Here is a 27,105-nt window from a genome sequence, read left to right as displayed (position 1 = left end):
GCTCCCACTGCATTTCCACCTGGTAGAAGTGCATGGTGTTCGCTGAGCTTGAGGAGTTCAGGGCTGAGCAGCCAGCTGGCACACCAGCTACCCCAGACCATCTCCCCAGAGCCCTGTGCTGCACAGTGGTGTCTGAGAAGAAAAGATGAAACCTCCAGGCAGCTCACAATGCCCCGGGATAAGCATTTGGGAGCTGCCGGCCCCTTGTGCTCACTGCTCTGCCTGGGGACAAATGCAGAGGGCAGGACAAAGATACAGACAAGGAAACCACTCCTGGAGTGTAAAAGAGCCCTCACAGGAGTCATGCTGCACTTTGCAGCATTTCATTAAAAGTAAACCCTCCTGAAGGGAAGAAAATAGCATCTTTCTTTTCCAAAACGGGAGAAAACATGCAAAAGCTGAACCATACATGCCCCTGGGTGAGGCAGAAAGCAGCCTCTACTATTAATGCCCACCAAGGAGTTTTGACATAGCACTGCCACAGCATTGGCAAAAATACTGCATTTACAGAGTGGAATAGGGTTGCAGAACAAAGTCATCTAACTCTTCATGCCTTCTGCCCATTTCTAGAGGAGACAGAAGGCTGCTTCAAATGGTAATGTAGACTTTACGTGTGGCCAATCTGGGTGCACAAACCTGGCTGAAAGAGAATGCATCTATTTTTGTTTTACCTATACTGTGAGTTAATCCCTGTGTTTCACACTGGCTCTTTACACCCACCTTCAGCCATAGAGATGCTCTCAGTAACATGGCAAGCCTTGGGTGAAGTTCGGCTGGAGCAACCCTACTGCACCCTCCCAGCAGTGCTGGAAGGGGCTCCTGCCTGCCCAGCACACACCCAGGCACCACCAGAAAGGACCTCAGGCTCTGCTGGGAAGAAGGTGCCTGAGTTAAGCATCCCACAGGAAAAGCAGGTCTCACCAGTACAACCAGCCCCACAGCAGCCAGCTCTGAGCTCCGCAGAGGGAAAGTTTTTTAAACCACCCCGAATTCCCCAGCATCCCTCTGGCTGCTTTCCCACAAAGCAGACCTCAAACCAGTCTCTCACTAGGAGGAGATAAATAAATAAAATAAAACACGCCCGTGTGTGGGCTCATGCAATTTTAATCAAACTAATGTCTGCAGGAAGGGGGGCAGAGGGGCGGGGGCAGGGAGGGATTACTTGTTCCGGGCGCTCCCGTTCATTCCCATCTGCGATCCCTTCACAGGAGCACGGGAGGCACAAAGCGAGCACGGGGCTGGCTCTGCTTTAGTCACCGTCTGCTGCTCGTGGTGTCAGCCAGAGAGCACCCCGGGGAGCCACTCCTGTGTGCTGTGCCAGCTCATTACACACCGACAGGAGCACCTGGAGGGGGGAAAGCCAACGGGAGAGGAAAGCCAGCATCCTGAAACACCAGCGGTAACTCACGGCAGGAGTCAGGGAGAACAGAGCTGCTTCCCCATGGGATGGCACATGGGCAGGGAGAGAGAACACCCTGAGCTCCACTTGGAATGGTCTAAGCCAAAGGAGCAAGGACACTGCTCCTTTGTGGCAGTGACAGCCTGGAGCAGGCATCAAGGCAAGTGGGTGGCAGAGGAACACTGGAAAGTAATTGTGGGCATCTCTGGGGTGCAAGGAGAAGGCAGCAAGACAGAGCAATGGCTTGAAAAGTATTGGGTGCCACTACCTTCAGAAATAGCAGGCAAAAAGCTGGAGCTGCACAAGGGTAAGAGAAGCTAGTGGCTTGTGGGGATATAGTGATTTTTGCCAGCTGTGCTTCAGAGGTGAAGGAGAGAAGATCATGGCAAGAGCAGAAGGGGAGCTCCATCTCCCACCGGACCACGCAGCCCTGCAAGCTTCCATCCCTGCCTTTCAGCAAGCCTGTTGCTAAGCCAGCAGCACCAGTGCTCACCAGCCTCACAAAGGAACACAAAACGCTTAGTAACCATTTGGGAAGTGGTCCATTCACCTCAATACCTCCCTCGGGGACCCCCAAGAGCCACCAGCTGTGGGGAGAGGCAGAGGTGACTGAGCTGCTCAGGGGGGGCTCAGGTATTAACCCACCCCCAGCCCCTGGGACCTGGACACAGCTCCCAGATGGGGATTAAAGCCAGCTAAATGAGAATTTCAAACACACACCCTGCAGCAGCAAATAATCAGGTGCCAAGAAGGAGATTAACCCTGTGGGGCTGAAGGAAACAAAGGCATAAGAGCTGGTCTGTTTAAAAAGCTGCTGCTGCTGCTTCTCCCAGACGAGCACAAATCCGACCAGGAGGAATCTGAGGGCAGTGCCTGCATGAGAAATACTGATTGCTAGGAAATATAAGCCTCTGACTTCATGCAGATCCTCAACTGCCACGAAGATCCCTGCAATAGCTGCTAGGCAGAGGCGGTGAGTCAGGTAGTCTCCCACCCAGGTTGTACCACAGGATGCACGGTGCTTCAGAACTTATTTTAGCTGGGGGTGAGCAGAGCACAGAGCTCCTGCAGCAGTCCCTGCTCTGCCAGCTCCCAGACCTACAGCAGGCAGCACACAGCACCCTCAGGCACCGACTGCCATGCCCTGGCAGGTGGGCAACAGCTCCTCATCTGGGGTCAAAGTGACACACAGGCCATTGATGGAGCAGTGGGGCTATGGGGATGTCCTTCACAGGTCACAAATTACTTTGGGGACACACACACACACACACCAGCTGGAGGGGTTCCTGTACCTGCAGAACCAAAAGAGCAATGCCGTGGTCAGCATTTACATGTTCAGGGGACCGTCCATTCCAAGCCAAGATGGCAGAGAAGGAGGAACTGCTCCTCATTTGCAAGCAGATGCAGGCAGTGCTCCATTTGGGAGCAGGCTCTTCCTGCACTCTGCTGGCAGGAGAACAGCTGTGAGAGACGTGCTCCTTACTCAGGGGCCAGCCGAGTGTCATGACAGGCTTCCAGTGACACGTCCCTAATGCTCGTGCCGCTGCAACAGGAACACGGTTCCCAGTCAAGCAGCCTCCAGCAATACCACCTTGGGCTGTGATCTTGTCAGGTTTCATAAGCTTAATCAGGCTCTGCTCTGGCTGCCGTGCAGGGGTTTCACAGACAAGCTGGCTGGCTGTCCTGCTGCTCCACACAGCATCCCTGAGTGCTCAACAGCAGTGCTGAGTCCTGGCAGTCAACGAGAGGACTCGCGTTTCAGTCTTGTCAACTTCAACCTGAAGATAGTAAGGGACAGGATGGGTGGCCCAGTGGGCATCAGCTCAGTGGACCAGTAATAGGGCTGGGACTGTGATGCCTGGCTCCAACTCATGACACTCTAGCAGTGATGGAAAGCATCTTCTAGCCTTTCAGTGAGAGATCTGAGGAGGGGGGGTTCTACAGTGGCTCCTGGGGGCACCTGTGTCATCTAAAACATCTCATTACTGCAAACTGCCCACAGGTATCTGGCTGAACTTAGCCCTACCAGAGCACCCTGTGGCCCGAACATACCACAGGAGAGAGCAAGTCCATCTTGCTGCTCTAATGGTCTGTGACAGAGTTGCCTGCAGAAACTCATCCCAGTTCTGCCAGGGGCAGCTCAGCACCCTGAGCCAGCTCTGTGCTGTTCACAGCAACAGGCTCTGGCTCATCCCGGCCCCACAGGCACAACCCAAACCCACAGCACTGCTGCCCAGCCCAGCACACCTCTGGGGTCCTGCTCCTCCTCTGCCCTTCCCTCCCTCCATCCACATCAAACCCTCACCAAGAGGCTCTCTAAGCAGGTGAGATCTGAGGTGTCTCTGAGGATGGGCACACAGGACAGCCTGCTCTGGCCACAGACACAAGGGAGCTGAGAGGATCTGAGAGTGCCGGGCACCAGCGAATCACTCCCCACTGCTCACCAGTCCTGTGACTCACAAAGTCACTTCAAAAGCAGCTCCTCAAAGCACCATCACTGCCTCTGACATTCCAGTCACAAAGGGAGAGGAATAAAGGGTAGGAGGCAGCGGTGCAAAGGTAATTACTGCATCCTGACAGCCCTGATGGAAGACAGCACTGAAACCCCATTGTCTGCTCCAGAGTCAGAAGCCTGAAACAGCATCTAGGGCACTCGAAGGACACATGGAAAGGGTCCCACAAAGCCCTACAGAAGGAGGCCGGATGGAAAGGGACCCTTGTCTCTGGCAGTTCAAGAGCCTCCTCCCATTGCAGGAGGGAGCAGGGACACTCCTTTCACCCCAGCCACAGTCCCTCTCTGGTCATCCCCATTTCAGCTCTCCCTGCTTCAATATCTCCAAGATGCCAACCTACACACCCCACTGCTCTCAACAGCACAAAAATTCCCATCCAAGGTCTTCCACCTGCCATTTCTACACTCCCTCCTCCTCCTGCCTTCCCAGTGCTGCTGTTCCTGCTTTTCTTCCTGCTCCCTTTCTTCCCTCCTCTCACCTTCTGCTGGGTTTTTAACCCCTCCATCTCCCTCAGCCCACTCACTCTCTGCCTTGCATGTCTTCATTTGCTCTCCTTCACACTGCCCAGCACTGGGATGACCACAACCTTCCCTTTGCTCACTAAGGACAGGGGTGCCATAATCTCCTATTCCACAAAGGGTCCACCTTTGGCTCAGCTTACCCTGCACCCCAGGACTCTGCCTGGAGGCAGGAACCTCTCATGCAAAGGGATGCTTTTCCCTGCACACTCCTCTGGATATGCTTATACACTCAGGAACTGCTTGGAGGATGGGCAGTGCTCCTAAGATCTGCAGAAGGGAAGATACTGGAAGCACCCCCATGACCACAGCACACCTTTCACTCTGTCCCAGAGCACCTGCCCCTCTCAGGGCAGCCCTTCTGGCCTGCACCCACAACAAAGGAGCTCCTTCAAAGCACAGAATCTCTCCAAACTATGGACTCATGCCCCTGATAACGCCATCTCTCCAGCCACTTTCCCTTCCCCACAGGTAAACACTGCTGTGCCAGTGCTCCCCCTTCCAGCCCCAGTGCCAGGTGGGCCACCCATCAGGCACAACCATCACCTGCAGCTCTGCAAGGACTCCTGTCTGGGGACAGGTGGCATCAGTACACCTGAGAGAGCTCAAAAGGTGACAACAGACTGCCAGAGCACCTGTGGTCATCTGCGGCATGCTGATGCAATTTTTTTGCAATTTTTCAGTGGACACAGAGCCTGACATTAACCCTCTGCTAAGCAACCTGCTTTTGAATCTCTTCACTTCCATGCAGCAGCACAATGCCATAAAGAAAACCCATCTCTCTAAACCTTCTCACCCCTCAGTATGTTTGGCATTACAAGTTACAATCAGGAAACGCTTTTGGTAAGAAATGGCTTCATAAAAATCTTGCTCTCTTGAATAGGCAGCTAAAAATGAAGGATGACAGGGTCTGAGAAAGTTAAGTGCTCAGAGCACATTGTGCCTAGCACAGAGGCATCCCTGTCCAGAAAACCCTGCCTGCCATGACACACTTCCCCAGGGCAGGCATCCCTAGCTCCACATTTCTTTGAAGAGCCCTAAGTTATCATTTCAACTCTCAAGCAGCAAGGAATAAAGCCCTGAAGGGTGCAGTATGTTGAACCACAATGTCAAGGAACCGGAGCAGGGCAGAGCTGGGACACTGAAGGGCATCCAGCCCATTAGCACCAACTCATCATCCACATCCCTCAAGGCAGAGGCTCATTCAGACTTCAAATGGGGAGCAGAGCAGCCCCACCTCTTGCCTCCTCAGGGTAAAAATCACGCTTCTCTCTGCATTCTAAAGCGCCTTTGTTCGGGTTTGCCCTGTTAGCTCTGGCTTTTCTTTGTAGGCTCTCCAGAAGCATCTCTTGTCGATGGCAAGGGCAAGTGGGGCGGCTAATCCCGTTCCATTAGCATCCTCGGAAATGCTCCAAGGACTAGGATGCTGCCTGGGTGCAGGTGGCCAGAAGGCGGCTCTCGGTAAGACAGCACGACTTCTGGATGCGTGCACACACATCCAGCCCCAGAGCCGTCTGCCATCAATAAAGCCTGCCAGAGGGGGGAAGAGGATAAACAAACAGCCCACATGTGGCTCCAAAGGAGATTTTTCTCCTACAGGCACAGCTTTCCCAAAGCCAAAGGTTGCCAATGCTCCTCTTTTCTGAAGGTGACACTAAACTCCTAAATGGGGGGAGCGTGTTATGTACAAAAACAACTGAGCACCCTCCCACAAGGGCCAGGGAGGGTGGAGGGGACACCCCCAGCCCCCCATGCTCCCGGGGGCTGCAGCAGCACAGTCCCCGATACCCCAGGGGGCAGATAAAAGGCTGACAGAAGCCATCCCCTCCTCGTATGATGACTCAGCAGTGCCTGCAGCACTCTCATGTTCCTTGCAGCCCCCCTTCCCATTACATTTCCCATTTATAAACAGCTGTTTGGCAGTATTACTAATCAGTGCTGCATGGAATAATGTTACTTTTCCCAACACATTACTATTTTATCTTCTATCCTCCCCACCTCCAGCTGCTGCTTTCCTTTCACCACCCCCAGCCTGGAAAGCAATAATACATTTCTTCATTTTATTCAGGCTCTACTTTTCTGATCGCACAAACAAATTACTTGCAACTCATGAAAAAAAAAACCAACCCAGAAAGTTTTGGTTTTTTTAAAATTAAATACTGTTAAACCCACTTAAAATAAATACTTGCTGAAGGAATATCAGCTGGAGACTGCTCTCTGACTTATAATAATCCCACTGCGCCCAGGGAAATCCTCTTAAACCTATATCAGATAAAGATTGTAAAACTGTTAGGGGGCTAAACTGACAGGGCAGACACAGAATCAAGATGGAAAATTTCTCTCCCCAACTCCTCCTCACCAAGGGGCAGCTGTGTCCCAGAGCAGGTCAGGTTTCCTTCTCAGCACATAGAGCAAAGCTCTGCACCACCTGGAGCTGAAAGGAGAGGGGAGGAAGGCCAGTCCTGCCAGGGCTTTGGGCTGAAGGAGGAGGAGGATAGGGCTGCTGTGGAGCTCCAAACCACCAAAGAATTGCCTTCCCTTTCCCACCTCTCCTGTGGGTAGCAAAAGCAAGGCAGAAACCCTCTGGAGCTTTAAACCTAAAGGATTCTCCCCATCTGCCCCTTCCCCCAACCCTTCTATTCCTGATGCTCAACAGCAACATCTCTAATTACAGATAAGGATTCCAAATCATCAGAGCTAGGGGTGGGCCAGAGGCAGCAGGATTTCAAGTTTAGTGCTATCTTATCTGAGATGACAGAAAAGATCTGATGTAGATCGGTAATGCTCCTAGGAGAGATTTGTGCTGCTCTGCAGTTTGCTTGAGCACCAGCCACCAGTTTGACTTTGTTGGTTTTGCAATTTTTCAACAAGATCCACACCACAGGGAGCATTTTGTGGCACAGAGCTGAGCAATGGGCACTGCACTCATCCTCTGCTATATGGAGACTCCATTGTTCATCACCAGACCTACGTGCTCTCCAAGAGAACTCAAGGAAGGCATCACATCAACAGCAGAGACAGCTGCCCCTGCCTCTCAGGGCAGCAGAGCGACAGAAGTGCGCAGCAACCAAGTCTGAGGGGCTGGAATTAAAGAACAAATAAAACAATTCTCCAGGGAAAACAAATTAGAAAAAAAAAAAAGAAAAGAAAGAAGAGTGGGAGGAAGAGTAAACACAGCAAAAACCTCCCCAGGGAGGCACAGCAGGAAGAATAGGCAATGTGGAAGGCGAAGTCTTCGGTGGTAATGGAATCAGGGGCCGCTCCATTGCAGGATTTCTCAGTGCTGCAGCTGGCTGGAGCCACGGGGACCGTATTCCCTGTCAGAGTTCAGTGAGCAATTGCTAAGGCAGGGGACGGGTGCCATATGTTACCAGCTGCGCTCGCAGCCGCAGCTCCCCCGCTCAACGCCGAGAGACTTTGGAGGCACAGAGCACAGAACCTGCACGCTGTGAGCCTCTCCAAACAGGCTGCCAGAAATGCCAACAGGCTCTGCCACTGGGTGATGGTCCCCATGCCAGGGAGCCACCAGGCCGTGCTGGCTGCTCAGTGCCCCGCACGGGTGCAGGTGGAAGGAGAGATGGGTGTCCCTGAGCTCCCCTCCCGCCCCTGGAAAGCTGCCGAGTGCACAGGAGGTACGAGGCAGGTACCAGGCTCTGCCCAGCCCACTTTGCAGCCTGCTGGCTCCACCACCTGCTCATCCAACCCAGCCCAGCTCCTTCTGGCTCTGCTTTTGTGCGCAGTAATTTTTTTCTTATATTTCAGAGCTTCTCTTAGTTCTGCATGTAGCGAAAAAGTAATCATTTGTGGGGGGGAGAAAAAAGGGATTAGGACTGCCCAGACTACATCAGGAGGAAATGTTGAATTCAGGATGGGAGACAGCACTAAACTGTTTCCAATATTAGACAACCTTTTGCCCCATGCTTGAACTTAGGATGCTGAATAACCCACTGGTGGTAGAGCTGGTCTTCAAATGCACCAAGCTCTCTGACTAAAGATTCTTTTTTCCTACTTAAAAACCTTTGCATCCTTTACCTCTCTCAGCACATTATGCCAATATACACAACTTATGTCACCAATCTCTCTACTCTGGGGGACATACTGAAAGGCATCCTATAAAACACAACAGTTATGATTACCAAACACCTCTTTTTCCCAGGAACTGGCAAAGCACATGGAAGAGACAGCAAGAGAAGAAAAAAGAAGACATGGTCTGAGCAGGGTTGTGTTTTCAGCAATTCCTTTCAGGGCAGCAGAGGACCCCAAGCCCTGCAGCCTCATTGGCACTGAGCAGGCTCAGGGCTCAGCAAAAAGCAAGTGCCACATTCCCATCACCCTGAGGAACGCCTGAGAGGAGCCAGACACGGCTCGAGAGCACACTGGAGGGCACGACTCAGAGCCTTCAGAAAAGAGGCTTTTTCAGGAAAGGCTGCTTGGTTTTCAAAGATCATTTTAGCTGACTGTCCTGATGTTATGATTCAGGCTCGGCGCTGCACAGAAAGCCACCCAAGCAAAACACTGCAGCTCTTTACAGTCTGAAGGCAAGTCAGCATTCAGGGTTCCACACCTGCTTTCCTGACAAGGAAGGGATGTACAAAGTCTGGAAACAAGAGGGCTCATTTTAAAGACAAGCCTAGATCTGTGAGCAGAGGGCTGTGCAATTGCCTGAGGCTGAATTAATTTACATTTTTAGAAATGGCTTTTAAGAATACATTTTTTTCTTACAATGCATCAGCACAAGCGTACAGGTATGTCCAAAAAAGGACACACATTCTCATTATAATTGTTCTCCACATGCTAGCTAAATTTAAAAAAAAAGTACCTCTGCCTCAAAGGGGACAATATAGGAAAAACATATGGAATACAGCGATGTGTTCCAAATGCGTCTAATGCCAGGTTTTTGAGAAATGGGTAGGTGGATGCCATAAAAAAAAAATAAAAGCAGATCCCCAACTGAGAGCCCTTCCCACAAAGCATGTCATGCCACCAAACCGCTTGAGGTTTTGAGGTTCAGGGCAGAAAAAACTGAAGAAAGAAATGAAGGAGTGGATACAATGGATTGCCCATTTTTTAGGCACAGACAGCCCACCATTTGTTCCATTCCTCCTGCACATTCCGAGGTACAGAAGTGATGCAATGTAATACAACAAACAGAAAGAAAAGAATAGGAGATGGCAAACTGCAATGAAACAGGAATAGCAGGAAAACACAGTAACATGGGATGAGACAAAGACACACACAAGGAGTGAGCCCTGTCCCGCTATGCGAGGGCACGCACAGAGATTTCTGTCATAAGCCATCAGCTCCAACCTGACTGCTGTCTACAAGAGAGAGGTTTGGGAAGCACAAGGAATAACCAGCACATGGAATTCACTGCCAAACTGTACATGACTCAAGCACAGGGTTGCCTGTGTCAGGCTCCCACGTAGCTGCAGATCACTGGCCCCCAGTCTGGCAGTGCCTATCAGCCTCACAGCTTCTGCCAGGGAAAACTGGGTGAGCTCAGGCAGCCACACTTCCAAGATAGCAGAAATGACTAAGCAGGACAGGAGATGAATCCTATTCAGCATTATTACCAGGCAGAGCTGAAATATAAGCCTTTGTTTTTAACTCCCGCTATCTGAGGAGCTCAAAGCCCATCACAATTATTTAGCATAGACTCTGTGAAAGGCTTGTGTGCTATTATCCCTAATTTTACCAGCTGGAAAATGGGGAGGGAGATGGATTGCTCCATATCCAGGGACATGCAGCAAGTTGGCAGCATAACAGGGCTGAATGCCTGTAGCATCTCAAAGCAGGTGCAATTCCCCAGGCCCTGGCCACAGGAGCTGCCAGAGGTAAATATGTTTCCCCCTCCCCACTCCCTCCCCATTAACAGACAAATACTTCTTTTCCATCCATAGCAGGAACAGAAAGAAAAAGCAGAGGAGCATAGGTCAATTATTTTGTGAAGGTTACTACAGAAAGAATTAGGCATATAAAGGAGGACAGTAAGAACAAAATACCCTGTGTCTAGCTGCAAAGGGCCACCTATAAGAAGGCATTTGATTTTTTTTTTTAAATCCCTTTTTAATGCCAGCTAAAGGGTAATTTGAAAGTGAAGGACATTTTGCTCCTCTGGGGAGCTAATTACTGCAACAAGCACAGCCCAAACAGGCGAAGATGAACGCAACTCACACAGCACAACACCAATCCTGCAGCTCACTTTGTTAATTCACTCAGCTTGCCCAGATAAGGCACACACATGTTTCATGGAGGTAGCCAAGCTGCCAAGACAGACTAAGGGAGATTAGGACATCTGTACTTAGGATTTCCAAGTTCCACCTTCAAACAGCAGAGCAGAGCAATAGAGAGCAACTCCTGCAACCTCACGAGAGAAATAAGAACAATATGAAATATAAAAAATATGGCAGAAAAAAAAATATAATTTGGGGATGTAAAATAGTCCTTGGTGTTCTCACCTGGTTGAGGTCATCAATGTTATGCCATTATTTAGCTCTGACCCTCCAAACTCCTTTATTTAGCACCAACCCTCCAAAATGCTGCCTAAGAGTGGTTCCTTTCTGCAGTGCAGTCAAGTACCTCATCACAGCACAATCCAGGGTGGAAGGGACCTTGGGGGTCTGTGGTGCAGCTACAGGGCCAAGCAGGGTCAGCTCTAAGGTCAGACAAGGCCACTCAGATCTTGATCCTGTCAGGTCTTGAAAGCCTCCAGAGATGAAGCCTTTGCAACCTTCCAGGACAGGCTGAAGTGTTTATTTCAATTTTTGCCCTGCTGTTGCTCATCTGCAAAAAGCCTGGTCTCCCCAGGACACAAGCTGCTCACTCAAGTACAGTGACAAACACTTTTCCCTGTCTCTCAGGTGAAGACAAAGAAAAATGCAGCACAGAAAGAAGAGCCCCAAAGATTTCTATCACAACTGGTAGGTCCCTGTCTCTGAGACTGCCATCCCTCTCCTGGACACCTGCCTCAAGCAAAGCCACCTTCAGCCCTGCTGACAGCAGGAATAACCCACGTGCCCCACAGGGAGAGAAGTGACTGCTCTCACCCAGGCTGCCAGGAGCAGACTGTGCTCTCCCAAACCCAAAGTGTGACGTGACTTTCTCCCTCTGCTCTGTCCTCAGACAGATCACGTATGGCAGCACTCAATGAAGAAGAAGGGAAGCGGCTGGCAACAAGCAGCAGCAGCTGGTTTGGGATAATAAAAGTTCTTTTTTTTTTTTCCTTGACTGCTACACACTCTTTCGCTCTCAGCAGAGGTTTTTGGTGGCAAGTTCAATTAAGAGACCTGCTTTCTTCTCTTGAAGGCTTGTCTGAGACACACACAGCTCCCTTCTTTCCAGTGCTGTCTGGCCTGCATAAACTTTTCTGCCACCTCCCATGGCACCAAAGCCTCTCAGACACACCCTACTCCTGTCCTCCCTGTCCCAGCCACGGGCTTGCAAGTGGCCACAGTTACATGTCACAGCTGCAGGGCACACAGCATCCTGAAGACAAACTCCTGAAGGCATGGTCTGAGTGCCCATGGACTGAGTCCTGCTCTGCAGAGAGCTCAAGTGCCCTGGGCAGCTCAGCATTAGGAGACAAGACCCCCACCACACAGACACAGACACCCTGACCTGCAGAGATGCAGATGGCTCTTCACCCAGCAATGCCCTTGCCCTCCACCACTCCCAAACTTGGCATGGTGTAGAAACTCCTCCACCATGGGGCTACCAGCCAAAAAAACACACACAGCCCATGGGAGCCACCACAGGTAATGCAGGACACAGGAGAACAGGGCAGAGGCCAAGGCACCAACCCAGCCAGGCAGGATGAGACCAGTGCGAAACAGCAGAGAGCAGAATTGTGATCAGGCTGACAGGGCAGCCACTGAATAGCACTGAGCCAGCATGAAGCCCCTCTGCCCTCTGGGACCTAAGCCTGGCTGGAAACAGGTCCTGGTGACCATCCCTGCAGGCACCACCACCAGCTCCACAGCAGCCCCTGCCCACTGCAAAGGCAGCTGTGTTTGAGTGCTCCTTGTTTCTCAAGTCTGCACTGACATTGCTTCTTCCCAGCCTGTGGTACCGTGGGGACTGTGGTCTCTTCCCAGCCAATCCCCTTTCATTTTTTTGCTTTAACTTGTTTAGGATTGATGCTGTACAGCTGCTTCCCCCAAAATAAAGACTAAAAGACCTGCCACCTCCTCAAGTGCTTTGAAACCTTTCCTCCCGCTCTATCACTACCTGTTTAAGAAAAACCTCAAAGCTTGATTTTTTCCCTCAAATCACTTACTCTGAAAAAGATCTCAACGTTTTTGGGAGCACAGATGAAAAAACACTGAGATAAAAGTCTGAAACTTCTGAAGAGGTTAGACCTGGGCCTCTTCACTGTTATCTAAGTGAGGGTACAGGCACACAAACAATTCATGGCAGAGATACAGTGGAGTACAAATTTGCAGTGACTCACACTCTTTGAAGGAACTGCCATGTGCTCAGTTCTACCCTGCAGCAAAACACAAGTTTACCCATCAACAGGAGAAGCACAAACCACCACCTCAATTTGCATAGCACTCCTGCAGCTTCACCAGCTAAATTACTGCACAGAAACCTCCTCTTCTGCCCATATTTCAAGAGTTAAGAAAAGGGATAATTCCAGTGGTAACCTGGAAAATACTGCTGTCTTGTCAGTGGTGATCCTGTGCTTCAGGGATGCTGCTTTCCTTCACCTACAAATTTTTTGCTGTCTCTTCTTAAAAAAGTACATACTTATCACAGTCAGCAACAAGCAGGACCCCAACACAACCGTGTGCACTGTCCCCAGATCCATGATTTAATCATCCTAATTTAAATTTTGTACAGCACACTCTGCTGCACACTCAAGTGTCTTCCCAATTCAACCACAAAGTCAAAATTCCCATCAGCTGCTTAGAAGCCTGATAGGGCAAGTCTCCAAAAGCAGCCAAGTTTACAGCCACTAGTGCCTAGCTCCAGTCTAACATGCAGGATCTTTCTTTAGTCAACACAGAGAACAATGAGCTTAATTTAAACAAAGATGCACTGCTCTCCAGATTTGTCCTTTTCTGTCCTCTGAAATTGGAATTTTGCCTGGATATCTACCTTAGGCAGCGAGTCTGGTGTTAAATGGGTGGCAGACAACTCACGAGATCTTCCAAAATATTTTCCTGCCACCCTGAGTAAAAGAGCATGACACAATTTTGTGTCAGTCTCAGGGAGCTAAAATCTGAAGGCAAACAACAGAGCTGCAGACTCTGTACATGGGCTAATCTTTTCTCATAAATCAGTCACAAGGCCATGGCTCCACAACATCCGGAAGAGCTTTCTTTTTTTTACCCCACCTCCCTCAGCACCTGAGATGTCCTAAATTCTTCTCCTAACACATCTCACAGCCCAGGCACGACTCCATCATCCCAAAGCTGCAGCTCAGAGGGGGATGAGAAGAGGAGCAGTAGGATACAGAAAGGCTTGTTTTTGAAGCAGTTGAAGACTGGTGAAGAAGATTAAGCCTCGATACACATGCTGCATGGCAGAAGGCCTTTGAACCACATGACTGGCCTCATTCCTAGCTTCAGTGAGATTAGCACTTGTGTTGCATGCCTAAAATTCAGATAAGAGTCCCACAGAGTGCCTGGGGAGCACTTCTTACTCCAGGCCATCACAGACATCAGGTCCTCAAAGCAGTACTAGGCCAAAGTCTCAGTGAGGGAAAAGCAATCTGGAACAGTGACATTAATAATGGCACAGGGACAACTAACCATGCTTGCTGCTCACGAGGTGGAGAGAAGTGTACTTTCAAGCCAAACTGGCATGTCTCTGAAGCTGACAAGATTGTTTTTTAGCAGGCTCAGGGCCCTGGAGACACAGCCTTCACCAATGCTCAGATGGCAGGAGCAGAACACATCCCAGCTGCTCTGCTGCAAGCTGAAATGCCCCAGTGCAGAGAGCAGCCCCACGTGCTGCTGCACCAGGGTCCCATGCAGCTCCCCTGTCCCTGTGGCTGTAGCATGAAGGTGGAAAAGAGGAGAAACTCCTCCTCCAGCTCCTTCCTCAAACCATGGGACACAACAATTCCAAGGTCCCAGAGCAGCAAGCCTAAAATCAACACTGCTTCAAAACCATCCACTTCACACATAAGTGGAGAGAATAGAGATGCTAACAAACCTGTCTCCCTTCAGGCTCTGCTGCTGCCAGAAAAGAGCCACTCAATCTAATGAGTCAATTAAAAATTCATAACTGGATGAACGAAAAAAAAAAAAAAGTTTGGTTCTTTTTCTGAGAAAATGAGAACAGTAACTCTTTTCTGCACCTCTTCTTGCATACTGTCTGCAGAAACAAAACCAGCCCAAAAACCCCCAACCTATAGTTGAAATAGGAAAATAGCAAGGATCTGTGATCTACCCAGGTCTGCAGAGAGGAGCCCATTTCCCCAAAAGGGCTTCAGGGTCCAACAGAGTTGAAGCCAGCACCACTTCCCATGAATGAGAGGCAGAAGGAAGTCTCTGTGTAAGGGCATTCTGCCTACAGGTCATTGCTGGGAGCACTCAGAAAAATTCAGTTTCTGTCAAGAGTTTGGCTAACCCACAGAAGGCAATGTACACAGATGCTCATGTTCAAAATGCAAGTGACCCTAAACCATTTCCAAAGTGAATTTTCAGAAATGAATTAAGCTAAACCAAATTAGAACCCAAAATCCTGAGCACAAGCATCCATGGAGGGGCATAATGTGATTTAACTAATCCACTAGAAGTTACTTTAGATCAATTTTCTTGAGTATCTCTGACACATGTAAGCCCCAAAGCCAATGTCCTCCAAGCACAGTTCATGGGTGTCTACAGACTCCCAGATCTTCCTGGTTTGTAGCTGTGCAAAGGGAAGGACAGAGCAAAAAGAGATCAACCCAGCTTTGGCTCCCCAGACTCTTGGGAGAGCAGAGGAGGAGCTTCCCACTGCCCAGCCACTGGATATGCTGACTGTGCTCAATTCCAGCTCTTTGGCAGAGCCACCAGAATCCATCCATCCCCACCCTGCCCCCAGGCACGTTTTTTCAGTGGGTGTTGGTTTCAATGGGTTTCACTCCCCAAGGTGACTTAACAAAAGCCGCGCTGACTCAGTTTTGTTTAAACTGCAGTGGGAACTGCAAATCTGGAGACCTAAAGCAAATTGCAGACCTACAGATGAAAAATAGAATACTCAGGCATCTACCCCCCCAACCACTCATGAACATCAGATGGCAAAAAAAGCACATAAATAAGCACCTACACCCATGCTGTGGAGATTCACCTGGGACAGGGGCTCTGAAGGAAAAAAGTCAAGGCAAGAAGCTCAACCTGAAGGAAGGCTATTGTGATTGAAATCATATCCTGGCTCTTTTCACCCTGGATTTCTTGTGTCAACACAGCCTGAACCACCAGCACCACCCTGGGCTGGATAATGTCAAAGTGGTTTCCAAGCTGCAGCCTCACAGACACCTCCTAAGCAAAGCAACCCTGCTTGCTGTCTGTGGGCTTGAATTTGCTAGAGGGGCGTCTGTGTTGAACAGGAGCTTTTTTAGAGGTCTTTTAGCCAAAGAGTTGGATGGAAGCTAAATTTGACTGCTGTTAGCTGAGTTAGACACTTCAAATACTGCTTTGAGCTTTGAGATACAGAAAGCAAGCTGAAGCTTGAAAAGGTCAAATCATCTAGTCAAAGAGGTGCCATGGAAATACTCCAGATTTTATAAGTACCTGTTTTCGATTCTTCTAACACAAACCAAAAAAAAAAGAAAAAAAAATTCCCAAACCAGCTTCTGCACACTCATCTACAGACAGCTCAGTCTGCTCAGTGGTGTCAGGATGTACTCAGCACTGCTGTAAGAGCCTGAAGATGACCATCTCTCCTGTTCCCTTTTATGTGCTGCTCATTACTACTGCTCTCTTCCCTGCTCAGTTATTTCACCACCTTTGGCAGGCAGCTCTCTGGTCTGTGACTTGTGCCATCTAACACAGACTGCCTGCCCCTTTCCCTCTCTGTAAATCAGCCCCAGTTTTGCTTTCAGCCATGGCTTCAAACATTCCTCTGCCCAGCCGTACTGCCTGGAGTCTCATTTTTATAAAGGCCTTATTAGTGAAGAAAGCTCACTATTTCCTGTGCCTCTACACCATGATTTCCTGCAATTCCCACCACTGTGCCACCTGCTCTCCACTCTGCCTCTCCCTCACAGTCTTTTTATCTGACAGCCTATGCAGACCACACTGTACATGTTGGGTGGAAGGGTCTCACACTCCATTGTGGAGTTACATTTCAGTTTAATGGTATGCTCTGTCTCACCCCTTGAAAATGTACCGTTTATTCCAAACCTGTGATCCTCCCCTGAAGTATCATGGATGTGTAATCCCAATGGGCCAAGTCTTACTCTGCACCCACTTTGAATCTCCCTGTTAAACTGCGTGAGGGAGACCAGATTCTTCTTGGCCCTCTTCTCCCTAGGCTCTCCCTCTCTTTCCCCCCTTCTCCCTCAGAAAGTATCATGTATCTGTAATCCCAACAGGCCAAATCTTATTCCATGCCCACTCTGAATCTCCCTGTTAAGCTGTGTGAGAGAGACCAGATTCTTTTTGGTCCTTTCCCCCTAGGCTCTCCCTCTCTTCCCCTTCTTCCTCAGAAACCCTGCTGCTCTCAGGGGTAGGACCTGTAATAAACCCTCATCTAATTAGCACCCTCAGAAGCCGTGTGGAGACTCCTTGCCTGCCTGCCCAAGTCTTGTTCTGCACCCACTTTGAATCTCCTTGTGAAACTGTGAGGGAGACCAGCTTGGACCACGTTCTTCTTGGCTCTTTTCTCCCTAGGCTCTCCCTCTCTTCCTCCCCCTTCCCGTTCCCCCCTTCTCCCTCAGAAAGTATCATGTATATGTAATCCCAATGGGCCAAATCTTACTCTGTACCCACTTTGAATCTCCCTGTTAAGTTGTGAGGGAGACCAGACTCTTCTCAGCCCTTTTCTCCCTAGGCTCTCCCTCTCTTCCCCTCTTCTCCCTCAGAAACCCTGCTGCTCTCAGAGGTGGGACCCCCAATAAACCCTCATCTAATGAGCACGCCCTAAAGCCATGTGGAGTCTTCTTGCCTGCCTGCCCAAGTCTTATTCCACATCCCCTTTGAATCTCCCTGTTAAGCTGTGAGGGAGACCATGTTCTCTAGGCCCTCCCTCTTTCCCTCAGAATCCATACTGCTCCCGAGGATAGGACCCCCAATAAATCCTCATCTCATTAGCCCCCTCAGAAGCTGTGTGGAGTCTCTTTGCCTGCCCGTCCAAATCTTATTCTGCGTCCACTTTCAATGTCCTCATTAAGCTGTGAGGGAGACCAGATTCCTCTTGGCCCTTTTCTCCCTAGGCTCCCCCTCAGAAACCATGCTGTTCCCAGGGGTGGGACCCCCAATTAACCCTCACCTCATTAGCACCCTCAGAAGCCATGTGGAGTCTCCTTGCCTGCCTGCTGCTACCAGCGAACGTACAGCTTAGGGGGCCCCTCAAAGGAACTGCACCACCCCACAGGCCCAGCCAGGCCGCGAGCAGCACAGCTTACCCACGAGGTTCATCTTGGCGCTGTAGCTGCCGAAGTACCTCTCGTCGGTGTTGGGCGTGTGGCACTCGTACTGGCCGGCGTCGCGCTCCTGCAGCTCGGTGATGTGCAGCAGCACGGCGTCGCCCTGCAGCCGCTCCACGAAGATGCCGCGGCCGCGCACGCGCTGCGTGTAGATGGCGTAGGGGAACGAGGGGTCCACGGTGCTGACGATCTGCACCTCCCGCTCGGGGGCCGAGGGCAGGTAGATGGACCACTGGAAGTTCTGCTCCGCTGGGCCCTGGTAGCCGCTCACCTTGCACCACAGCGTGATGTGGGAGCCCTCCGTGCGGTAGAGAGGGCCCTCCTGCACCGTCACTTGCCGCTGGGCCAGTGCCATGCCTGTGGGAGGAGAGGAGCCCAGCGTTACTGACCAGCGCAGGCAATCCCCACACCTACACCCAGATATATCCCTGCCCTTCTTCCATGGCCCTGCTGGACAAAGCAAGCCCTCACACCCTGGTTTACATCCGGCACATCAGGCTCTGGCACAGCACCCCGAGTCACACTGCAGAACTCTTGCTGACTCAATGGAAGTGTTTTTAAAAACACCCCACAAAAGAAGCAGCTTTGAGGTAACACAAGCCCCTTGTTTGGAAATGGTGAGAACCCAGGTGTGAAAGGGCAACGCACCATGCAGTAACAAATCAGAAACTCAAGGTGACATGTCATTGTTTTCAGTACTTTTACTTTCCGAATCACCCCATGGAGAGAGGCCAGGGGGTTACACTCCCTCTCCTTTGGCTGCTGGGCCACCCAACTCCAATGCCCCAGGCACTCATCCTCCATCAGCAAACCTGCCAGAGGCTTCAGCTGCTACAAAACCCCCTTCTTATTTTCCCCAGGCACTCATCGTCCATCAGCAAACCTGCCAGAAGCTTCAGCTGCTACAAAACCCCCTTCTCTTTCACCAAACCCAGCACACCTTCTCCATTCTCTCTTACGCTTGTAAAGGCCCACAGAGAAATATCAGGTTTCTGGCACTGCCTTCCCAAGCCAATTTGAAAGGTGTGCATTTAGCACACAACAAACCCAATTAAAGATAATGGAAGGAGGGGGCACTTTCCAGTAAAGCTCAGTGCCCCTGGCTCTGAAGTCAGGGCCCAGTGCCCTGCGCTGTGCACACGCAAAGGCACCAAACAAAGCCGGCCCTGCAGCACGGCGACCGCGATCCGCCGGATTTTTACACAGATTATGGATGGCTGGCCCTTGGGCTCATGGCACATTACCAGCACAGCCCTCCAGGGGCCAGATAAATTACAGCAATCTATCTTGTTTGTTGCTACATCAAAGGCTCGAGGTCTGGAGACCACGGTGGGTGTTCATCGGTTATTGAGTTACCAGCAGCATGCACACATGGCAAGGCCAATCACCCTGGCTTCTGTGACTGCTTGCTTGCCATCATAAAACAGCAATAAGCCGATTTAAAGCAGGTCCTGCATAATCACGTTTGCAAATTTCATCCTCTCTGAGCGTCTGTGTGTTGGGGGTTCCCGCCCTTTCTCTAATTTTCAATAACAACACTCAAGTCCAGAGAAGAATTTAAGCTTTCAAAAAGTGGCATCCTGTAGGTGAAGAGGCAGCCTTGAATCTGGGGTTTATTGATTCAATCCTGCCCTCTGAACATCGACGTCCAGAAATGAAGTTTTTCACCACAGCCAGCCTGGACTGGAGCCAGGAGAGATGGTTCTTAGCAGCTTAAAACAAATTGTGAAAAATGGGTTCAGCACATCCATCAGGGCATGCAGCTGAACAGATGGAGTGCAATTCAAACTATTAACTTGGGCTCAGCTTGCTGCTGCTCCAAATTATGTTTCTTTTTACTCTTTATGAAATAATGTAATTTAAGGGGAGGACGGGGAAAGCTAGCACGTTTGAAGCAAACAGTGAGAGGAACAACAGAGGTGAGCACTCCCCTACTGTTTGCTGTACCAATCTCTTCATCCTGGGGACAGAGACTGCTAGAGACAACCAACACATCTACAGTGCAGGCAGCCTCTTCTCTCACCCCAAAAAGGCCAAAGGACAAAGCAAATATTACAGCCTTTGAAGTGAACTGTTTTCAGAGCAGCAGGAAGGACAAGATCTTTATTACACACCTAAAGACAGTTCATAATGCAATTTCTGTATGCACATATAGCCTTGCTACAGCACACACATATCCCACCTGCAATGACAATTAAAACTGCACCACAAGGCAAATATGCAGTGGTAGGAATTAAAAGTTCCACACACAACACTCCATCAGGTATTTCTCAGCTAAGTGCACAACTTTATCAGGCTTTTAACACGGCGCTGGACTTTTTACATAAGAGTTTTCCAGCTATCTAGTTAAAAAATAATATTTTATCAGAGATGGGTATCTGACTTTCCAAAGCTCACTGGAACACCACAACCCTAGGGACCCACAGCACAGATTTTTAGTAGATGTCAAATCTCACCACCCTCACAGCCAGCACGGACATGGGCTTCCTTCCTCCCTCCCTTCCCAGCAGTTTTTAGGACCTTCACTGTAACTCTAACCTGGAGTCCTGCTCCAGGTTCTGAAGAGACTCGCTTTCTACATTCATCCTCTCCTACCTCCCCTTGCTCTGAATCGCTGCACCTTCCTACAGACGCCCAAAGTGAGAGAGTTAAAAGCCAAAGAATTCCCTGCTTCCATTCAGGCTCCAGGAGCCTAAGAAGCTGAGGGACAGAAGGAGACAGTGCAGAAGAAGTCCTGCCCAGCTCCAGCATGGATAGAACACAAACCAGTCAGGCTTTTGCTACAGCCTGCAGCAGGCTGCTGTCCCAGAGGTGAGACACAAAGGCTCAGAAGTTGGATAAACAGGCTGGATCTCCAGAGGAGCAGGGAGCAGCACATCCTCAGTGCTGTTCCCTGTGCCTGGCTGTAAACTCCTGCCCCAACATGGGTGGGCACAAATGCTTTTCAACACTTAAAAAAAAAATCCCAAACACCAGAAGCAGAAGTACTTCTCCAAAACTATTTTAATCAAGAAAGGAAAGAAGAAAAACAATCAGCCTGAGGGAGACATCCAGCAGTACATGCTGTGCTCAAACCTTTTGCATGATGTTTGGCATTTTGCAAGCTCTGGGAATTGCTATATCCATGATACAGAGTATTAAGAAGAGAACTTCATTTCTTAGTGAGCAAGTGCTCTGATTAACAAAAATAACGTGTCTGAGATCCCATTTAAACTCTTATCATGCCCTCTTGAAGTGAGAGAAGAGCTCACTACAGGAGGAGCTGTGTGCTCCACACCTTCCCTAGGACACCCAGGAGACAGTGATGGTGGCATTTGGCTGGTACTGCACTGGCACAGCTGGCTTTTAATTGCAAATCCAATATAATTTAGTGACAACACAAGGGCTGATAGGGAGGAGGTAGTGAGCCAAGTGCTACTTTGAAATTAATAAGAAATTGCAGGTTTGTGCATCTGTTTTTTTCCAAAAGACAGCAAATCTCATGCAATAAGGAGGAAGTCATCCCCTGATCCTTATCCCTTTGGATCAGGGCTGTTGTTTCCAGCCTTTTGAGCCAAGGGCAAGCCAAAAACAGCCAGGCAGCTCTCAGCTTACCCATCTCCCAAGGCCTGGAGGTGCACAGGGAATGAGAGCAGGGGCAGGAGGGGGCAGTGCAGCCAGGTGCTGACACTGAAGCAGCAAGGGACAGTGCAGGACCCAAGAGCCTCAGATGCCCAGTCCCTGCACCTGCCCCATGCCAGCTCTCCCAGCAGGGCCGCTGCAATTGTCATGGGAAACAGCTCTGAAAAGCACAGGAAAGGCAAGAGAAAAGTGCTATGTCAGAGTCAGTCATTCAAGTCCCCCCTTGTCACATCACAGCCAGGATTTCAATGCCTCTCCAAGAAAGAAAGGAGCAAAAAAGGAGCATCAGGCATCCCTGCCAGCCAGGTATCTCCCCCAGCAGTGCTTCTGAGTACATGGTGTGTTTGCAAAATCTGTACCCTCACAGCAATCTCATGATTTTGGCAAGATCTGACCTTTCCAATGAAACCCACACAGAGCTCGGAGCTCAGGCTTTCCACACACAACTGGTCATTTCAGGTGCCTGATTTAAGCACTTTGAAGAGGCCCCATTTCAGAAAAGGCCAAACATTTACCTTCTGGGAAGGAGGTGGACTTACAGGTCCCTTTCACAAGAACATGTGTGCAAAATTTTAGCTGAGAACATTGACTCAAGGCTAATTGCAAGGGACAGGTAGGTGTAATAAAAGGATGCCTGGGCACACAAAAACTCTGCCACAGCATTGACAGCTCACAAGAATAAATAAAAACTCATGACAGAATGATGAAGAGCCTCTTGCACAAATATTCTCTCCGTCTCAGACCATATGGGTTATGTCTGCACCACATCCAAAAGCACTGCAGCAGTTGCACCAAGTTATCTTTGATATCAATAATCACTGCCAGTAGTCGTTTAATGTGAAGGAGAAACTTGAGTTGTTGTGAGTAGTATCCTGGGTCTCTAATCACTAGGCAGTGACTAAAAAAGTCATGATATACATATCTTCTTGGTATAGATATCTTCTATAAGCACCAGGGCTAACAGTGATGAACACCAAAAGGATTACATGGTTTGAGGGGATATTTCCACCCCTGCAGCTTTACAGAAGTTTTCATTTTTAGAGAATCTCTAAAGCACTATTTGTCAATAACTGACAATATTAATCCTAAATTTCCTTTAAAAATTACTTTGTGCCTTTGACTACATTTATCAGGCAGAGAACATTTCCAAGGAGATCCCTCTCCCTTTCACAAATACACAGCACACATCTGGGCTTTGTTGTTGCTGCTATTGTTTGTTCAACTTACAGGCACTCCTGAAAAAGTGTCAAGAGAGGAACAACAATGATGATAAACACTAGGGAATGGCTTCTCTGTCAGAAATAATGGAGACTGAAGGGAAACAAAGGTGACTTGAAGGGGAACTGGTAAAGGTTTTTTCACAAATATATATGCCATGGCAAAGATGGTCAAGAATTTGACCCTTGACCATCTCCTCTAGTTTAAATACCAAGGGCCATCAACTGAAACTAGTCAGATCTAGATTTATAACAAGGGAGGCAGTTCATGCAGCTGAACACAGCAGACCTGTGGATGCCCTTGACAAGGGTACTGTGGGTATGGAAAAATTTACAAGGGTCAAAATATGAGTGGGACAAGTCCATGAAAGAGGGCTACCAAACAGGTAAATCACATCAGGTTCCTAAGGCTCCCAAAACAAGCTACAATTGCACAGCTGCTTGCCTAGGGCTTTCTGAGGCACGATGCTGAGCAAGGTGCAGGATTTACTCTGAACTGGTACAGCTGTTCTTGTTCCCCTTCACAACCCATGTCATTGCAAACTGTACTCTTCAACGACATGGGTCTGCAGACTGTGCCTTGGTTATACTATAACAGAAGCTTAAAAAGGTACCATTTTGGCTTCTTTTCCAAGAGCATGACTATTTCTGCTCTCAACACCTGAACGGGTTCCCTCAAAACATCCTTAGAACTGACACGGGAGCTTGTGCCCCATGCAGGGTAGGAGAGGGAAGGGGAGGAACCAATTCATAAATCCTACTTGGCTATGACAAATTAGCATCTGCAGCAGACCACAGGACCTGGCAGAAAGTCCCCAGCAATGAAGACAATTCAGACATAAATGCTAAAGAGTGTAATTCTGAGCTGCAGAGAGATGCTCCGGGCAAGCTCAACCCAAGAGCAGGTGCAAGTGCACCACAGGCTGTGGCCACTGCTGCCCTCCTGCACATCTGAGGGGACCTGCAGGAGCCCAGGCTGACCACCCAGCTGGCCACTGCACTCCAGTGCATGGCATGGTGCCATCTAAGGTGAGGCAAGTGCCAGCAGAGTTCCTCCTGCAGCTCCCCATGTCCTGGAGGCTGGGGCATCACCTCTTCTCAGTGCTCAGACTCCCCTGCTCCAAAGCAGCAGCACTGAGCCCTGCACAGGCCTCTGCTGCCAGTGAATTACTCAGGGACAGTTAGCATCCTCCAAGCTCATATTCCCTCTTCAATCAGACTCATTTTTCAGTCTCACTTATGCACAAGGCTTCCCAGGGGATTGCCCCTCCTCTCTCCCTTCTGTCACCCACAGAGCTTGTAGACACCTCTTGCCAAACCCAGCCCATCACTTAGTCCCTGCTTTTTCTCTGGACTCCACAGCAGGGTTGACACTCACAAAACATTAATTCATTTCAAGAAGGCTCTTCCAAACTCACCATTGTCCAGCCGCTTCCCCAAGCAGCCATCATTTTTTTTTGCCATGGGCTGAAGACAAATAAAATCTCTGAGGGAGACACTCTGCCCCACCAGGCAACACCAAAGCAGTGAAAACCTTTTAGCAACACACACCTGCTATTCTGTGAAGTCTCCTGTTAAGGCACACAACCAAAAATTAGGTTTGAGCTTAATTTTTGCATAAATGAGTCACAGCAGGAACAATCTCCACACACTGCAACCTGCTGCCAGATGGATAAAAACAATGCTATCAGAAGAAAACATGTGGTAAGCCCCCACCATTCCCCCAATACAATAAAGCCTCATTCTGGGAAAACAGTGTTTTCTTGGGGTATTTTTTCTCATGCCAAGAGAGCTCAGTGTACTGAAAGGCTGGCTGGAGCCACCTGCAGAACAACTCTGTCCCCATCCTCCACCCTTCTGCTTTAATGTTTAAATGGTGCAACCAAAAGAATCCCTTATCCTCCCCTTCCTCCATTCCTGCCACCATCCCACCACTCCCAGCACATGGACCATCTTTCCTAAACCAACTCATATTCATTCCTCATTTGAATTCTTCCCACTGCTGAGCCAGCTAAGAACGGCTAAGTGGCGAGGTCAGCCAGGAGCAATTTATACAATAATTGGTATGGAAATATCAGAATCAGTGGGGAAATATCAAAGCATGGGCAAAGTAGACAGGAGCTGCCACGGAAGCTCTTTGTTCTTCCAACACCACTGCCTTCCCCCGTCTCCGCTCGCCGCTCCGTCTCACAGCCGCTCACTTCCACAGCAGATGTTTACTGTCTTTTAAGAAAAATGTTTTCAATAAATATGAAAGAGATGGCATTTCTTTTAATCACCATAGATTGCTGTGGCCTGTGCCTAGCTTCCAAAGTTCTGACTGTAAAAGAGGTCTTGTACCTCTGCAAAAAACATGCATCCAGTCAGACATCCGACCCCCTCGGCAAGATCAGAGCCATTTTACATCCTTTGGTTCTTCTCAGATCTGGCCCTTACATTGACAGAAGACTTCCTTATTTTCCCCAGTATGGCATTGGTATTCTGCAGATGCACAGTGTGCAATGTGATCTGCCCTTGTGATTTCTTCTCCCCCTCTTTTTTAAGCAAACTACATCCTATATGGATGTCACATTCCTCTAACTGCTCCTTCCCTGTTCTACAATTAGGCATATTAAATATGCTAGTTTTAACACCACCTTAGAACAGCATGTTCTTGAGCCACACATCAAAGTTGCTGCATTACTACAACCTTTAAACTTCAAAAAATGGTGAAGGATGAAATAATAACTGATTATCTACATTGGGGACTGCAAAAACAAGAAACAATAGGCTTGGACTTCAGACTGGTCATGGGAGCTAGGTAAATGCTCCATTTCCCAGAAGCTAGGAAAGTGAGGCACCACAGAGACTGCTCTGTGAGAGACTGAGGCATCTTACACTACAGCTTCCTCTAATAGACACTTACTTTCTTCATGGATACCATAAGGCAGAGATGAAGCTGCCCCAGGGGATGCATGACACAAGATCTCCCTGCTCTTACAGTTCTATCATTCTCAATCATCCCACCAGAAAGTATATTTAAAGTTACTTTGCTGCACAGAAGCCTGAAACTACTCTTTAATCTAGTACAGCTTTACTTTGAAAAGTCAAAGTACTCAGCATCCAGAAGCCAGCCAGACACGCCTTTGGTCAGAAAAAAGAGCAATACCCATCACAACCAAAGCAAGGGGAATGGCTGGGCAGTCCTGCACACACATCCCTGAGCTCTGCAGCTCGTGGTGCTCAGCCTCCTTACTTCACAAGGGCTTTGAAGCACTTGGTGGCACAGGATGTACCTGGATGTAAAAGCTAACAACACATGCTGGTGGCACGAGGGACAGACTGAGCTGCTGCCCTGCTGCTTCAGAGGCATGATGGTACATGACTGCTGGGGACCCAAATATCTTGGTGCAACACACCTACTGCTCACTGCAGTTGTATTAATCTCCTGCAAAAATGCTGAGAAAAAAGAATCCCTTATATCCTGCAATCCCTGTATTCACAGAAGTTTTGACCAACCCCACAGAATGCTGGCTCTTTTCTGTACCTAAGGTAGAGCTTGTCCTGTGAAACATCTAATCAACTGTTTCTCTTCCTCCAAGGTCAGCACACGACCTTTGCAGCCCTTTCCCATCTCCCAGATCAGCATGTTCCTCCCATCCAGTACCCTGCTACCCTTATCACTATGGGAAGAACAGAGCAGAAGCTCCCTGGCAGATTATGCTTATATTGGGAGCGTGCAGGCAGGAAGTGTTGGATTGCCCACGCAGTTCTGACTTGCACTGCTCCTCGTGCCTTATCCTTAGGAGCTTCTCCTGCCTCACAGCCCACTGAATCCATGCCCTAGTGACTTGTATCACTGCTGCTGGTTCCAGGTCTGGTTAAGCACTACAATACAAAGCAGCATTTACAGCAGCCTGCTGGAATGCCCAAGGCAATGCCTACTTTTATGTTTTCCAATGAAAAGCAGTGATGGCTTCATTAGGGCACCCCCAGCCTGAGTACTGAATCTGTCACCACATGTACTCCCTGAAAGATATAGTGCAGACCTGCACAAAAAGTGAAGCCTCCAAAGATTCCTGTGTGTGCTTTTCCTTCTGTTCCTGTAGCTAGCTCTTAAAATACATGTAAGGACACACCATTTACCCTGGTGTCTCTAGTACTGCTCCCAGACCTCTAAAAGACTCAGCACTGCCATTTTAGTACCAAAGCTATGAAGCACCAACACTATGAAGCATTTTGGACTGCTGAATCCTTGGCTGGTATGTGCTCCCAGCCC

The 27,105-nt window shown here is 49.2% G+C and overlaps 1 protein-coding gene across 2 annotated transcripts in view; it reads right to left on the bottom strand.

Moving 5' to 3' along the window:
- Positions 1-27,105, bottom strand: part of IGSF3 (immunoglobulin superfamily member 3) — a 93,086-nt gene that overhangs the window by 47,911 nt on the left and 18,070 nt on the right. For both annotated transcript variants that reach the window (XM_074532102.1, XM_074532092.1), the window contains exon 2: positions 17,989-18,366. In XM_074532102.1, coding sequence (XP_074388203.1) covers positions 17,989-18,366 — 378 coding nt within the window. The remainder of the gene's footprint in view (positions 1-17,988; positions 18,367-27,105) is intronic.

The sequence above is a fragment of the Zonotrichia albicollis genome, chromosome 2 (assembly GCF_047830755.1).
Source record: "Zonotrichia albicollis isolate bZonAlb1 chromosome 2, bZonAlb1.hap1, whole genome shotgun sequence".
Taxonomy (NCBI): domain Eukaryota; kingdom Metazoa; phylum Chordata; class Aves; order Passeriformes; family Passerellidae; genus Zonotrichia; species Zonotrichia albicollis.
This window is presented reverse-complemented; position numbering and strand designations above follow the sequence as displayed.